The sequence below is a fragment of the Aspergillus tubingensis genome (genome assembly GCF_013340325.1).
Source record: "Aspergillus tubingensis WU-2223L DNA, scaffold_9, whole genome shotgun sequence".
In the NCBI taxonomy this organism is placed as follows: Eukaryota; Fungi; Ascomycota; class Eurotiomycetes; order Eurotiales; family Aspergillaceae; genus Aspergillus; species Aspergillus tubingensis.
The window spans coordinates 1,834,500-1,849,568 of NW_023336283.1; the positions used below are offsets into that span (position 1 = coordinate 1,834,500).

The 15,069-nt window shown below is 51.3% G+C and overlaps 6 protein-coding genes across 6 annotated transcripts; 2 read left to right on the forward strand and 4 right to left on the reverse strand.

Annotated features, from left to right (window-relative positions):
* Positions 1-259: 259 nt before the first annotated feature.
* On the forward strand, positions 260-1,815 carry AtWU_08679 (uncharacterized protein; the record flags this gene model as incomplete). Its single annotated transcript, XM_035503787.1, has 3 exons — positions 260-542; positions 603-1,035; positions 1,101-1,815. 3 exons carry the CDS (start codon positions 260-262, stop codon positions 1,813-1,815), a joined length of 1,431 nt encoding a protein of 476 aa, XP_035359680.1.
* Positions 1,816-2,475: 660 nt separating this feature from the next.
* Positions 2,476-4,961, reverse strand: hsp88 (Hsp70 chaperone Hsp88; the record flags this gene model as incomplete). Its single annotated transcript, XM_035503788.1, has 5 exons — positions 2,476-2,766; positions 2,826-3,134; positions 3,194-4,625; positions 4,739-4,770; positions 4,887-4,961. 5 exons carry the CDS (start codon positions 4,959-4,961, stop codon positions 2,476-2,478), a joined length of 2,139 nt encoding a protein of 712 aa, XP_035359681.1.
* A 1,216-nt stretch (positions 4,962-6,177) lies between these two features.
* chsD (chitin synthase D) lies at positions 6,178-8,610 on the reverse strand (the record flags this gene model as incomplete). The annotated part of the gene is made up of 4 exons (XM_035503789.1): positions 6,178-7,566; positions 7,765-8,284; positions 8,341-8,507; positions 8,560-8,610. 4 exons carry the CDS (start codon positions 8,608-8,610, stop codon positions 6,178-6,180), a joined length of 2,127 nt encoding a protein of 708 aa, XP_035359682.1.
* Positions 8,611-9,360: 750 nt separating this feature from the next.
* AtWU_08682 (uncharacterized protein) lies at positions 9,361-9,796 on the reverse strand (the record flags this gene model as incomplete). The annotated part of the gene is made up of 2 exons (XM_035503790.1): positions 9,361-9,519; positions 9,572-9,796. The coding sequence occupies 2 exons, from the start codon at positions 9,794-9,796 to the stop codon at positions 9,361-9,363; spliced, it is 384 nt and encodes a 127-aa protein (XP_035359683.1).
* A 1,011-nt stretch (positions 9,797-10,807) lies between these two features.
* AtWU_08683 (tRNA maturation protein LHP1) lies at positions 10,808-12,070 on the forward strand (the record flags this gene model as incomplete). Its single annotated transcript, XM_035503791.1, has 2 exons — positions 10,808-11,883; positions 11,965-12,070. 2 exons carry the CDS (start codon positions 10,808-10,810, stop codon positions 12,068-12,070), a joined length of 1,182 nt encoding a protein of 393 aa, XP_035359684.1.
* Positions 12,071-12,647: 577 nt separating this feature from the next.
* AtWU_08684 (putative RNA binding protein Ligatin/Tma64) lies at positions 12,648-14,760 on the reverse strand (the record flags this gene model as incomplete). The annotated part of the gene is made up of 3 exons (XM_035503792.1): positions 12,648-13,738; positions 13,789-14,656; positions 14,740-14,760. 3 exons carry the CDS (start codon positions 14,758-14,760, stop codon positions 12,648-12,650), a joined length of 1,980 nt encoding a protein of 659 aa, XP_035359685.1.
* Between the last annotated feature and the right edge of the window lie 309 nt (positions 14,761-15,069).

A 15,069-nucleotide genomic window follows, 5' to 3' on the forward strand; every position in this document is an offset into this window, starting at 1 on the left:
AAGTATACCAAGGCCGTGACTATACCGAAATTGGCAAATGATATTAGAAGTAGCGACACGCCATCGGTTCCTGTCAGCATCACCAGCTGACAAACCAACCATAAAAAGCCCCCCTTCACCCTCTTCTTGTTCCTGTTCGGGTAAATGATATCAAGACCCTAAGTTCGTGATTTCAAACCATCGCTCGGCATCTCGACCGAGCTCCCTGTTCTACATTCTACTGTATCGCGCATACAACCAGAGCTATTATAATCCAATCATGCACTTTATCATATCAACGGATAACAAAAAGCCCGACAGAAGCACCCGTCGACTCATCCGAAGTCATGTAATGCAAGGCATCAACAAAGGGCGACCTCGATACGACCGACGGAAAAAGCCTAACCCCATACAACAAGATCAGATTCCATCGCCACAATCAGCAGAAGTATATCAGGACCCCAACATCATCCCATCGACTAAACTAATAGTGGGGCCTGATCCGTCATTTGCTCAATTCGCCGTCCAAGTGGACTCCCGTACCTTCGCCGATATACTACAATGCATGTCTTCCCTACCCTAACCCCTCTTTCATTTGCGTAGCTAACGCGAAAACCATGTAGTCGCCAAACTCTCAATGCAAATGTTCTTCCCATTAGGATTTCTGATTGAATTCGACTATAGAGATAAATCCTGGTTCCACGACTCCATCCGCTCCGATGCCGCATATCTGCATCTCACCGTATCCGCATCGGAAGTCTTCATGGGCTCAGTCCACGGTCGACAACATTCCGATGAACTACTTTCCAATCGCAGGACCATGCTCCATTTTACAAAGGGCGTGCAGATCCTCCGAGAGAGGCTAACGGGCGTCGATCTCCAGACGAAAATCTCCGATTTCACCGTACGCACTGTGCTGATGCTGGCCATGACAGCGCATCTGATGGGCGAATCCGAGGTCGCACAGAAACATATGGAGGGAATTCGAACGATCATGGATCTTCGAGGTGGTCTGCGCTTATTCGAGAGCCAGAAGATTCTCATTGAGCTGTTCAGGTAAGTAAAGCCACTTACCTCCCTATAACATCTAATCTATACTAACATTGATTGACCATCACCAGATGGGACCTCGGCCTCGCCCTCCAAAACAACACCACGCCCATATTCTTCAGAGACACCTTGCTCGAACCACTAACCCCATTCCCTACCATCTTCAACCCCACCGCTAACCAAACCAACAACCCCTCCCTCCCCCAACTCAAACTAGACCCAACCCTAAAGACAACCTTCCACGTCCTCCAAAACTTCTGCACCCTAATCAACACAAGCATCACCGAGACCCCCCAGCGTCGCCTTACCCCGGATATCATCCCCTCTACTCTATCCTCCGTAATGTACCGTCTTCTCCAAATGCCCTTCCCCCCGAACAGCAACAACGAAACCTTCCGTCTAGGTCTTCTCACCTTCTGCCATCATACCTTCCTCCAATGGCAAGACAAGACACTGCCTTTTGTATTCTTCCCTGCTTCGTATCAACCTCATCTCTTGTCGTTCATGGAACAATGCCAGCAGCATCTTGACAATGCTGAAGAGGAGGGGGAGGGTTCCCCGGAGCTCATTCTCTGGCTATTAATGGTCGGGATCCTTGCATTGCCGCCGCTGCCAGCGTTTCAGGGGACGGATCTCTGGTTGAGAGGGTACTTGCGGGAATGGTTGGAGAAAGTGGGGATCAGGACGTGGGGGGAGTTGCGAGAGATCATGGAGAGGTTTTTGTGGGTGGAATTGATGCATGATTTGGCTGGAGAGGGGGTGTTTGGTGATGTGCTTAAAGTATGAATTGTGCTGATAGCAGATTCATTTGGTGTATATAGTATTGGTGGGAGGTATTATGTTGGTCATTAGCACTCTTAAAGATTGCGATTGGGGAGTGGCAGTAACCTATACACCTTCATTGCGAAGAAGTCGGGTGAATTGGACTGGTGTGCCACTGTCGATGTATACGTGGCGCTCCCACTTACAATAGTAGTAACAACTATATTTGGCAGCAATTCCAACTCTACTGGGCCCATACTGTGTAACAACTAAGAAGCACCATGTGAAAAAAATCAACCAATCTGCATGTGCAAGGATACTATATTCTGTATTACCAATCATATACTTTTCAAGCAGGTCTATCCACATCGCCATGGCGCATCTCTAGTAGTTTTTGTGCCCCTACCAGTTTGCCCCCGCCGTTTGACCAGGCCAGCATCTCCAGGTCGACCACAAACAAACGCGGAGAGGAAAAGCAAGTACTGAAAGGGGAAATCGTGTCGTTCTACATCACAGTGCCGGCATCCGGCCAGAATAAAGTAAAGGGGAATGGGAAAAAAATAATAAAAGAAATCCGTAATAAACAACTGAAGGGGTTCAACATGATTGCATTGTTCGTGACCACATTGTCATCAAGCTGCGATCCCACAGCTGGGCTCACCGTTATCTACCAATCGAGCAAATTTACTGCTCAGCGGGCTTCTCGCCCTCGGCGGGAGCGTCCTTCATCTCAGCGTCGGGCTTCTCCTCGGCCTTCTTAGCCTCCTCTTCGGCCTTCTTGGCCTCTTCCTCGGCCTTACGCTTGGCCTCCTCTTCGGCACGCTTCTTGGCGGCGGCCTCCTCCTGGGCCTGGCGCTCGGCCTCCTGCTTCTCGCGGTAGCGCTGGATGATGGGACCGGCGACGAAGCGGATCTCGTCCATCTTGGCAACGTAGACCGACTTGGTGGTGTCCTCACCCTCCTCGTAGAGCCAGTCCTGAACAACTCGTTAGTTTCTGTAAAATGAAGAATGGAACGAACGTCGTGAAGACTTACCTCGGTGTCGGTCAGCTTAGCCCGCAGCTTGTCCTTCTCCTCCTCGTTGGCGAACTCGGAGTAGACGCCGTCGATCTTGTCACGCAGCTCGTAGATGCTGGACTCGAGCTCGTTCTTCTTCTCGTCGGTCTCGGCAATGAGCTTGTCCTCCATGTACATGGAGTTCTCACGCTCAGTCCAGGCGTTCAGGACGGACTCATCGGTGGAGGTAGTGCCAGTCGAGATGGGCAGGTCACCCTTGCGGACCTGCTTCTTGACCTTGCGAGTCTTCTTGGGCTGCTCACCATCCTTGCCATCGGTGTCCATGGCCTAATCAGTCGTCAGTAATCGGAACATCTCGCGCAATTGAACAGGGGGTTATCACTCACATCACCCTCCTCGGGAACGGGCTCCTCGACTTCCATGTCCTCAACGTAGTAACCGGACTCCAGGTTGAGGATACCGTGCAGGTTCAGGCGAGCCTTGAGCTTGCAGATCATGAAGTCGTCGTTGGCATCAGCCTTGACACCCTTGACAGAGAAGCGGCCAACCCAGGGGTTGACCTTGCCGGGCAGCATCTCGGGCTTGGCGTAGCGGGCCTCGAGATCGAAAGGCTGCTTGCGGTAGAAGGTAAGGATCTTGGTGGAAGGCATAACGTTGCCGCGGTTGAAAACAGTCAGGCTGGTGTCCTCGTCGGGGATGTCGGCAGACTGCTCCCAGGTGAACTCGATGGGGTAGTTGACGATGTCGTGAACGGAGAAGTCACGCACACGGAAGACGGGGGAGAGGATGGCACAGCTGAAAGCACAGCCGCGAGCAATGGCCTCATCCTGGTTGAGGGTGAAAGAGAGGGTCTTGCCGAAGAACTTGGCGACGGCGTCCTTGATGGCGGGCACACGGGTGCAGCCACCAACCATCTCGACGAAGTCGATGTCCTCGGGCTTGAGCTTGGCCTCAGCCAGGGCTTCCTCAATGGGAACGGTGACCCGGTCCAGAAGGGGCTTGACCATGGTCTCAAGCTCCTCACGCTTAACAATGGCGCGGACGTCGACGTCCTCCATCAGAGACTCAATGCTCATGGGAGCAGCAGGGTTGGCCGACAGAACCTTCTTCATCTTCTCGGCAGCGGCCAGGGTACGAGACCAGGCCTTGGGGTGAGAGCGAACATCGATCTTGAACTTCTCCTTGAACTCATCGGCGAAGTGCTCGGTCAGGGCACGGTCGAAGTTGCGACCACCGAAGTGACGGTCGTAGGCAGTAGACTTGACGTTGAGCTCACCCTTGCGGAACTCGACGATGGAGGCAGTGTAGTCGCTGTAGCCGATATCGACGAACATGACCCGACGGGGCTTCTCCTCGGGGCCGGGCAGGTCGAGCTTAGTGATACCGTAACCGAGAGCGGTGGCGGTGGTGTCGTTGATCAGGCGGAGGACCTTGAGGCCAGCGATCTCACCAGCATCAAGCATGGCGCGGCGCTGGACGTCGGTGAACCAAGCGGGAACGCTGATGGTGACGTCGGAGACAGGAAGCTTCAGCTCCTTGGAGGTGATGTCCCGGATCTTGGTCAGGTACATGGCGACCAGCTGAGTAGCCGAGAACTTCTCCTTCTTTCCGAGGTAGCTGACCTCGGCACCGGCCTGGCCGTTGACATCGCAAAGCTGAGCTGTGGTGTACTCCTGCTCGATCGCAACATCGGGGTCGCTGAATGAGCGGCCGATCAGGCGCTTCAAGTTGCCGACCGTGTTCTTGAGGTTGGAGGTCTCTTGTGTCTTAGCGGCCTCACCGAGGGCTCTGCAGCGGGCATTGAAGCCAACAAGGGAACTGTGTGGGAGGAAAAAAAGTCAGTACACGGCTCGTATACTAACGTACTGGGAAGGGCAGCTGATATGGCGCCAACATAAAATTCATGATAAGCAAAGAATGGGCGAACTCACGGAGTAGATCTGTTAGAAACTTCGTTGGTGATCTGTAAACCATCACAATGGACTAGTTAGCAATGACTTGGGACTGATAATGACGAGCGGATGGGCAGCGCTCGGAGGGAGAAAAGAAAATTGGGCAGAGGGGAATAGAGTGACGCACAATATCAATACCCTTGTTACGGGCAACACCGACCTTGGTGCTCTGGGCACCGAAATCTATACCGACGACAGACATTGTCTAGATGAGGAAGAGGTAGAGAGGGGGAGAAGAGAGTGGGGGGAAGAAAAGAGGAGAGAGGGGAAAGAAGAAGAAGTAGTAGAAGAGTGATGAGAGGATGAAAGAGGAAAAAAGTGGAAGAATGGGACTGAGGGGGAGAGGTTGGGGGAGGATCCAAAGAGGGCAGAGAAAAGAGCGAGACGGAGGGGGAGAATTTGCACGGCGAGAACTGCAGGACCCGCCACTAGAAGCTCGCGGGCGGTGAGGCGTCGATTTTCCAACGTGGGCACCGCTGGCTCGTCAGTCACTACTAGTTATCTGTCAGGCAGATACTATCTGTCTAAGCAGTAAGCACAATTCGATGGGTTCCACTTGGGCGAAAAAAAAAAAAAATAAAAAAATAATGTATAATTAAACACACTAGAGGAGATCAATGCAGAAATATATAAAACGCAGGTGTCCCCAGGTCGGAGGATTACAGGAATAAATAAGGAACCTGGCGCTTACCAGCATTGCAGCACAGCTTCACCGGTTTCTTTGGGCGCTCGTCGAACCTTCTGGCTGCTGCTCGACGCCTCCCACCTTTCACCGCTTCATTAGTGCCGGCAGAACCCTTACCTGACCGCTTTGGCGGGGCTTATCGATAGTTCAGAGTTTTTCTCCCGTTTGTGATGACTCATCATGTGCATATCTGTTTGGCCACTCCCTCTTTTCAGTCAATCAACTACAGTGCTACTAGGGTTGGTATGACATTCTATAGATAGAGCTCTCAAGCGTGAGATGTTACCGACTGCTCCAGCTGGCACGTCGGTATCTCCCAGTCTAAGTGGATTGCAGACTTCTGTTACAGAGAATCATCTGACCATTGTATGCCAATGTTATGTGTCATACTTCGTAGCGAATTCGATTCGATTGGATAAACCTTCGTTTGTCTTACTCTATTGATTATCGAGACCAAATGGGCACGAATTCCCCATACGCATCCATGACCTCAGAGGATAGTAACTTTGTCTTATTTGATAATGCGAGAAAAGAGTATTAGAATACAATCGATGTGAATAGACAATGGATCACAAGCCATTACTGAACGAGAGTCAAGTAACTAGTTCATTAGTAGCATGTGTGTTCAAAACAGGCTCCAATACTCTGGTCAGTCGGCCTCTGTTTTCCGGCAACCCTCATGCTCAGTACTAATCAATCCCGATGCCTGAATTTTTATGGGCTGCCTTCCGGTTCAAACCATTTGTTCTGGTTGCATATATCTCCTTTTCTGCCTTGGAATCCTACTAGGTCGCTTGGTATATCTTGGCTGTGGCAAGTGTCCATGGGGCTGAGACCCAGGAACAGCTCTAGATTGCTGCATCACTGATTGTGGAACACTTGACGATACCTGGGGCTTTCCGCTCGGGACACTGCTCTCTGACTCAATGGTATGCATTTCATACGCCCGGTTGTCTACCGGGTCCTCGTTAGATTGCACATACAGGTCACGCTCTCCACCATCTGCCTCTCGTGTGTGTAGAAGCCCGGTGTCTTCCTGCGCCTGGCGACTAATGGAGAGTCTGGCCCGCTCCTCGGCGCTCATCAAGGATTCCACATTCTGGGGCAAGGAAATTGAATTGCCTCCAGAATCGGATGTCGCAACCGAGTCAGACGAGCAATGTGGGTGGAGGCCGATGCGAGGCACGTCTGGAAGAGGGGTCAGGTATTTGGCGAGACTGGTCCCCAGAGCGCCTTGATAGTCGTAATACCGATCTGGAAGCTGTGGCGCAAACGAGAGGCGACCATTGACCTTAGATGAAGGCCGGATGGGAACGCCTTTCTCCTCTATTTTCGTTCGAAACGTGTCTACCTGAACATTAAGCTCATCCCCCTGGACCCTAGCTTTCTCGACCGCTTCCTCTGGTGTAGTATGCTCATCAGCTTTGGCTGCATCAGCTCGAGGTCCGCCCCACGTTCGCTGGCCTGCAGTAAAGATGCCGTACACTATGTAAAGCCAATTGAAGAAAGGATTCAGGATGAACATTAGGGGATAGAGCCAGGCTTTGAAGCGTTTGAGTCTTATCCCAAAATAAACCATGAGGATGTAATTGAGACCGAAAGATACTGCAATGAAGCCAACAGGCAGGTTCTTGATCTTGCTGGAAGTTGTTATGATCGAGATTACCAGAATGAAGAATAGCAATGCAGTCGTCCGGATTGTGTTCTGCATGAAGCGCACCAGACACAATAGTGGGTAGCGTTTCCACAGTCTGACGTCGGTCAGCATACATACTTCGTTGGTTATGTAGCCGAGAAACCATCGACGTCGTTGTTTAAGCAGGCTACAGAATGTCTGAACCGCCTCTGTCTTGCAGAAAGCACTCGTGCACATCTGAATTTGATAGCGTTCGATCGCCCCGATCATGAACAAGTGCGTTAACCAGCGATCTTCTCCCAGGTGACACTTGCCATAGTCGAAGAGATCCTCACATTGCTCAGCTTTGTCCGCGAAGTAGTATCTCGCCATCTTGCGGAAAGCTGAGAATCGTAGGATAGTCAGTGCTCCTGGAAGGCAGGTAACAGCGCCGCAACCGGACTCCACGGTACGCTCAACAAGCTGCCCGTGAATGTATTCCATATCCTGTAGAACAGTTATCAGGGAGTTTCTCTCTGTGGTTGAAGTGATGATTCCTGTCATCGCTAACATATTATGCTGACTCCCTGGTTTCAGTTCCATGTCATACATGAAGTTCTGCAGGCATAATTTATCAAGAATGCAGTCTGAATCGATGAACAACAAAAATAGGTCGTCATGATGCTTTAGATAGTCGGCATATACCTTGTCGATCAACCTGAAGGTTTGTTTCTGGCAATGACGCTTGCCACCGTGCTTGAATCTTGAAACAGTGATCCTTGCCCCATGATATGTCACATCAATGCTTTGCGGGTAACTCTCCAGCGAAATCGGAATTCCCAAATGGTTGATCACATGGAGATAAGGTTCATCGATGTTGCACCCATCATAGGACAAGAAAACATGAATGCAATAACTGGGATAGTCGCTATTAACGACCGAGTCAATTGCCTTGATCAGAACAAGGGGGTCTTCTTTGTATACTGGCATGACAATGACGGTTTTTGGTGCGGTGCGGTCATCTAAAGCCTCCTTCACCCTCTTGGTTCGCCCTAAGGAGTGAATCACGAATCTATTGACACAAAATAGCCATGGTATGATTAGAAGCGCAGAGAATGCCCAGAAAGCGAACCATTGAAGTACAGACACGAGCTGGCGAGGAAAAAATTGCGTGATCTGCGGTGGTAGTGGAAGAATAGCGATCATCACTGGAAGAAAGATTCCCCTACATGTGTGTTATAATACTTTCATCCTTGAAACATTGCACTTACACAAGCTCACCTGCACAGCGTGATGAGGAGAGCCATGATGACTGCGAGAACTCGAATACTCCAGTGATCGGCCTTCTGATATACCTTGATCAGACAGTAAATAAACGCAGCAAGGAAGAGGAACCACTCCAGTAGCGCTGCAAGCAACAATGGTCCCAAGATAGAAATGTAAATGATCTAAGCCCATGGTAAGCGTACTCGTCTTCCGGTGGAAAGACTTCAAACCTACATCTCTAGTAGGCCATGCGGCTAACAACTCGGACGATGGTTCTCCAGCCATGATGAGACGAGCTGGCGTTTCGTTTCGGCTTGACCAGTTGTCTCTGCAGGTTTCTATGAGATATAGTATTATAAGTCTACCACCGCCAAAGGGTCGTCAAAAGTGCCCGAAGCGAGCCGTATTCGTTGGAAGGCAATGGCTCTTTGGTATATAAATCGAATAAGGGAGCTCTTTTCTCGGTCGCCGTGGGTTCCGGCAACTATCAGCATGCCTTCCTGATGAGGACTGAGCCTGTTAGCTTCTTTAATTGTATATTATAGGAATAGAAGCAAACGCACGTTTTGAGATACCTTAAATAATGTGTGACATATTGGCTCGGACAGTGGGCTAATGAGAGCGAGACGATGGCACAACTCTTGTGATATAACGCAATGTGGTAGTCTGAAGTATATCCAATGAAACCCGCCTGATACCTAGGAATTATGTTGAGGACATGGTACCGAAGGAAGGCTTAAGCTGGAGTGTAACTATGAGAAAGGCTTTGATTCAGACAGCCTGAAAGGCTCCAACGGAGATGAAACGAACGGAAAGGCAGGTGCTCTTAGCCCAAAGTGCATTTCTACATACCCCTTCTGGGGAAGTGCCGGGAACCTGCTTTGGCTTGATCTTTCGCTGATTGCATCCAGATTGATTGACTCTTCTTGGTAGCAGTGTTTCCTGGGTTGCCTTTACTAATGCCAACTAAGACCAGAAATTTTCAAGTCATATATCCCTTGGCGCTTGCTTCTTGCATGAACTTGGATAGCCCCTTCAAACTAATCGTCGACCAGCAGGCTGCAAAGCGATTCCATGCGTTGGCGAATCGCGTTTCGACTGGACAATCTGAACGGCTTCCTCCTCAAGTAGACCCCGAGCAACCAGATGACGAACAAATTCCATAGTCCACTCTTGACATCTCTTGTTGGTGGTCTGTGCTCGTCAGGCTGGAGCACAGGCAGTGAGGCACTCGACTTTTACTCACATCATTGACAGGTGCCATGAAATTTTCACTAACACGAGGGGCCGGTATCTGACTGGCTGCGATTTCAAGATCATCTCTCGGAGTATGGTCTACAAACATACTACTACTCTCTATTGGAGAGCCCGTAATGTGTTGAGAGTCGACATATCCAAGCAAGACCGTCTCATACGGCTCTTCATTGGAGGAGAGCGCGTGATTCCGTTTGAACTCGAGTTGATATCCCATCATAGGGGCGCCCACAACGTGTATTGAATTACCTATAGTAGAACAAGCGACCGATGGAACAAAGATTGAGAAATGAGCACGCTGGCTCGGGCTATTCCGGGATGTTACGAGGTATATTGCTCTGGGAGGCATGACGGTAGTATGCGATGGAGTAGAATTGTGACAACATTCAGTCTACTGCCTGAGAGAGATCCAATATCTCTTCTGAGGGGAATATTATATTGACCGCCCGCGCTTGGGAAGCTGGCCAGGCAACAACAAGCAGATGCATGTCTGATTGGTACCTACTAGTACGGTGATTGTCATCCGTTCTAGCAGCATGTCACACATTCTGTGACTTTCCAGATATATACCTAGCTGGTAACACAAGAATCCAGACACCCGTTTCGATCCAGCTTCACTTTTACCTCAAGAAAACCTAATCCTGCTTCGCAGAATCTGTGAAGGATACACATCCATGATAAGTCAAAATACCATTGTTAAAAGAGGTCAGTCCGGCTACTTTCCTAAAGCGGCCAAGTCAGCTGTTTGCGCCACACAAATACGGCTGCCTGGCTGCCTGAGTGCCTGAGGCGAGCGAGACAGTTGCTCCGCTGCGGCGCTCAGAAAATTTCCCCCGCCGCGCATTAATTGGCCTGGCCATTTTCTTTCTCGCATCTGGAGCTCTTCTTTAAATTACTTGCAGGTGTCTTTTCCCGGTCGATTCCTCTTTTCCGCTTATATCCCTATCTTGCGCTTGCGCATTTCAGGTAAGATACGAGTGCCCTGCTTGCTTCCTCCAATTCTCCGCATCGCCGTCGCGCGGTTCTCCGTCCATCATTGGCCAAATCGGTCCGTATCATGGTTCTGACGCGGGATTGCACCCTACCCTCATCCTGAACTTATCGCCTGTGCCTCTCTGCTTTTGACGATATGTAGGAATCACTGACTGATATTTTTCCACTCTAGTATAGACTCTATACATCAATCTCCCCTATACCCCCTTATCCTCCTACAACACAGCTCGTGACCATGTCCGAAGAGCAGAAGCCTGTCGCCCAGCCCAACGCTGAGGCTGAGAAGGATGTCCAGAACGTCCTCGCCGAGCTGAAGGGTGAGAACGAAGCCCCCGCCAACGGTACCGAAAAGAAGGAGACCGAAGATGCCGAGGAAGCCCGCATTGTCGAGGCCGCCGCCAAGCTGGGCGAGAAGTCTGAGAAGGCTGAAGAGCAGAAGACGACACAGGAATCTCGCAACGACAACCGGGGTCGCGAGGGCCGCTTCAACCGCCGCAACAATGCCAAGTTTGACCCCTCTACGCAGCAGGTGACGGATGACCCGGTCGAGATCCGCAAGCAGGTTGAGTTCTACTTCTCTGACTCCAACCTGCCCATGGACAAGTTCCTGTTCTCCAAGGTCGGCGGCAGCGCCAACCGTTCCGTTCCTCTGGAACTTCTGCACTCCTTCAAGCGCATGCGCCGCTTCCAGCCCTTCAGCGCCGTCGTCGAGGCCCTCAAGTCGTCCGAGACGCTTGAGCTGACCGATAACGATACCTCCGTGCGCCGGAAGACTCCCCTTCCGGAGACCGTGTCGCAGACTCACGACCACAACGTGGTCAAGGTGTTCGAGGACCAGGCCATGAGCCGTAGCATCTACGCCAAGGGTTTCGGCGATGAGGAGCCGACCACTCAGCTTGACATTGAGGCCTTCTTTGCCCCCTACGGACCCGTCAACGCCATCCGTCTGCGTCGTGCCTACGACAAGACCTTCAAGGGCAGTGTGTTCGTTGAGTTCGAGTCGGAGGAGAAGCAGAAGGCTTTCCTGGCCCTGGACCCCAAGCCCCAGTGGAAGGGTCAGGACCTGCTCATCAAGAGCAAGAAGGACTACTGCGACGAGAAGGTGCGCGACATTGAGGCTGGCCGCGTGAAGCCCAGCGGCTCCCGCGGACGCGGTGGCTTCCAGCGCGGTCGCGGCCGTGGCCGTGGTGGAAACCGTGGTCGTGACAACCGCGATTGGAGGGAGCGCCGCGCGGCTGACCAGAAGAACGGCTTCAACGACAAGAAGAGTGAGCCCAAGGAGGAGCGCAGTGAGGTCCAGAAGGATGCTCGGTATGTATTCACTTTGTCTTTCCCCCTATCACCACCCCATTACACAAAAGCAAAAGTATGTATACTAACAAACCCATCCAGTGGCGTCCCCATTGTCCAGAGCACCGCCGAGTCCGGCCAGAAGCGTGCCGCCGAAGACGAGGCGAACGGCGACCACCCTGCCAAGAAGGTGGACGCCAAGGAGTAAACGAAATAACGTCATCTAAATCAAAAAGATAAAAAAGAAAAGTTGCAATTCAAAGCTGGCTGTCTATCATCAATGACACCACTTGCTTATTTTTATATCGTTGCTTCGAAAGAAAAATGGGAATAAGGGTTATGGGATACAAAAAGCATGACTTTGGCTCGAATTACTACCCCCGGACTTTGAAGACCATAGTACCATAATGGCGTTGTATAATTTCATTATTATTATTTTTTTTTCTTTTTCTTTCCATTATTATTTGCCGATATCCTTTGCTTCGGTGGATGTTACATTCTAGACTTACGGAATAGGATGTTCTGGGACTCATCTTTACCGTTTAGTTTCCTCTCTTTTGGGGCAGTGAGTATACCATCGTAGAATTTGTCAAGCAAGATTGCGGCTGGCTATAAGATGGAGTGTCGATCATGCTTGGCAGTAGCACGCTCGTAATGCAGTACTATTACTACTTCCAAGTACTAGAAGTTGTTGACTGCAACAGCCAGGGCTGCACATATATTCATCGACTACAGCACGTATATAACGGTATCATATGCTAAACCACCTCTCATCCCCCAACCTCTCATTTCTTCTTCTTCGTCTTATCCACAACATCAATCCACTGCGTCCTCAATCCACGTCTCACCAACGCCGTCTCCAACGCGCGCCGCTGGTCTCCCTGGACAAGCACCTCCATGACGCCCTTGGGCGCGCCAGTAGCCTGCGTTACACTGGTGCTGCTAGCGCATTTCTTCTGCAGTTCTTCGGCCAAGAGACTAGGGATGATGCCGAACACTTCGAGGTTCCAGACCTTAGTGACGGTCTTGGAACCGGTCCGGCGTTCAAGGATCACATTGACCTTGGGGGCGGCGCCTGCTTTGGGCTTCACCTCGGAGAGGGTCTGGCCGGGTCGCAGGATGACGTAGTGGGCTGTCATAAGGGAGTGGTCGTCGATGAGGCGCTTGAGGAGGCCGTCACGGGTGGTTTTGCCGCGGGCGAGAGTGCTCTTGTCATCGGCGGAGGAGGAGGTGAAGATGGTGTTGGCGAGGTAGGGGTTGAGGGTAATGATGCGTTTGTTTTTGGGGTCGACGAGCGGGGGATTCTGAGATTGAATGTATTGGTCGAGGTGGGTGGAGATGTCGGTATATTTGTAGTAGTTGCTGGGGTGGGTGCTGGATAGAGCGGGGAAGATGGTTGGAGTGAGTTTGTTGGTTGGGCGATATAGAGTCTGCACCGTCAGGGTTTGGCCGACTGAGGGGTCGCCGCTGTCTGTAGATGCGGACTTGACGTTGTTTGCTGAAGTGGCAGGTTTTCCTGCGTTCTCGATGGCGTTCTTGGATGGGAGTCTGTAAGGGACGAATTCTACAACGCGACGGTCATTGAAGTCCACATCGAGGATGACGGTCTCTTGGCCGTTGCGGTCTTTGGACTTGACCAAACGCTGCTTGTCCAGGTATTTGATGAACTTTTTCACGTTCTTCCAACTGGTCTTCTTGATTTGGTAGAATTGGGCTTGTTTTGCGGTGTATATGGGCAGGTGGGGTGTGATCATGTTCGATATCAGAGCAGATGGTTGGACGGGTAGAGATAGACCGTGGTTGGTAGCGGATGGGTTATCTTGCTTGAGTTTGTAGAGGGAGTAGAGGAAGGCCTTTTCGAAAGCCTCATCAATTTCTTCAAGTAGTCAGCATGTAGACCCCCATGTTGTTTTGAGCGAAACTCACCTTTGGTTGTGGGCTCCTTCTCTTCAACCTCAAGAACCTCCTCCTGCGGGACATCAGGCGCTTCATCTGATACTTCTTCGCCTCCAGCTCCTTGAGTGGCCTCTTCACCACCTACTGCTAGGCCCTGCACGCCCTCTTCAATCTCCCCCACATCTTCGTCCTCTTCCAGTTCATCATCCCAACCTTCCAGATACTCTGGAGCGGGCTGACCCGGCTTGGAAGACGAGCTCCATGCCCACAACTCATCACCCTCCCAGTGCAGACCTCGAACGGCATGTCCCTTCGTACCCTGGACCTCACCAAGGGCAGAGATGTCGATCTCGCACACACCCACAAACAGCGGTACCGTATGCCTATTAAGGCTTGCAACAGCTACCACTGCGCCCTTAACGGCACGCTCGTCGAAAGGCGGGTCATTGGCCAGACCCGGCGTCATCAGGTCGGCTCCTCCGTGCAGTTTCTGCATGACCATTTGCGGGGTATGAAGCAGTGGCACCAGATCTGGGTTGTGCCAAAGTGTATATACCGTAGGGTAGAGGCGTCCATCGGCGCCGGGGCCGTGGTCGACTCTGAACCACAGAACCCGTTCATCGGCCCCGGGATGTGTTCCAACATACACCGTTCCTTGTACTTCGCGGAGCTGAGGTCCGGCGGTCGTAGTAAAGCGTGCGGTCAAACAGTTCTCGGGGAGTAGAGCATTTCGAATGGAGGTAAGGTTTGGCGCCGTTGGGTTGGATGCGCCTGGAGCTGAGTCGTCGCCGCTGGATTCGACCGGTGCACTTTGTGGGACCTCGATCTTGTAATCGCTGATAATCTGATCGGCAATCTTTCGACGGTCGGACGACCGCAGGGGAGAAAGATTTTTGATCTGCGATTGTCTAGTGTGAGCGATGCGCTCAAACAGGCACGATTGACCTTCTTGTAAAGTGGTGCGGGGGAGGGGTAACGTACCGTGGGCTTCTTCTTGAACATGATGGAGGAACGAGGGTGCAGTGGTTTAGTAGACGAGTATTAGATGACGATCTAAGCCATGCAGCCCACGCCAACAGAAATGGAGTATCCGGGGAGTGGATAAAGGGAAGAAGAGGCTATTCGGAGAGCTGCTGAGGGGACGAACGAATGGATTTGACTACCGCAACAACAATCGCCCGCGTGGTCCCCGCTTCCCGAGGTTTCAACACATTCTACGCATACATCACCGAATAACATCATTACCAGCAATCAAAGCATGAAAATCCTTAGAACTTTAATACTCTCTCAACCTTCACCAAACGCACAATC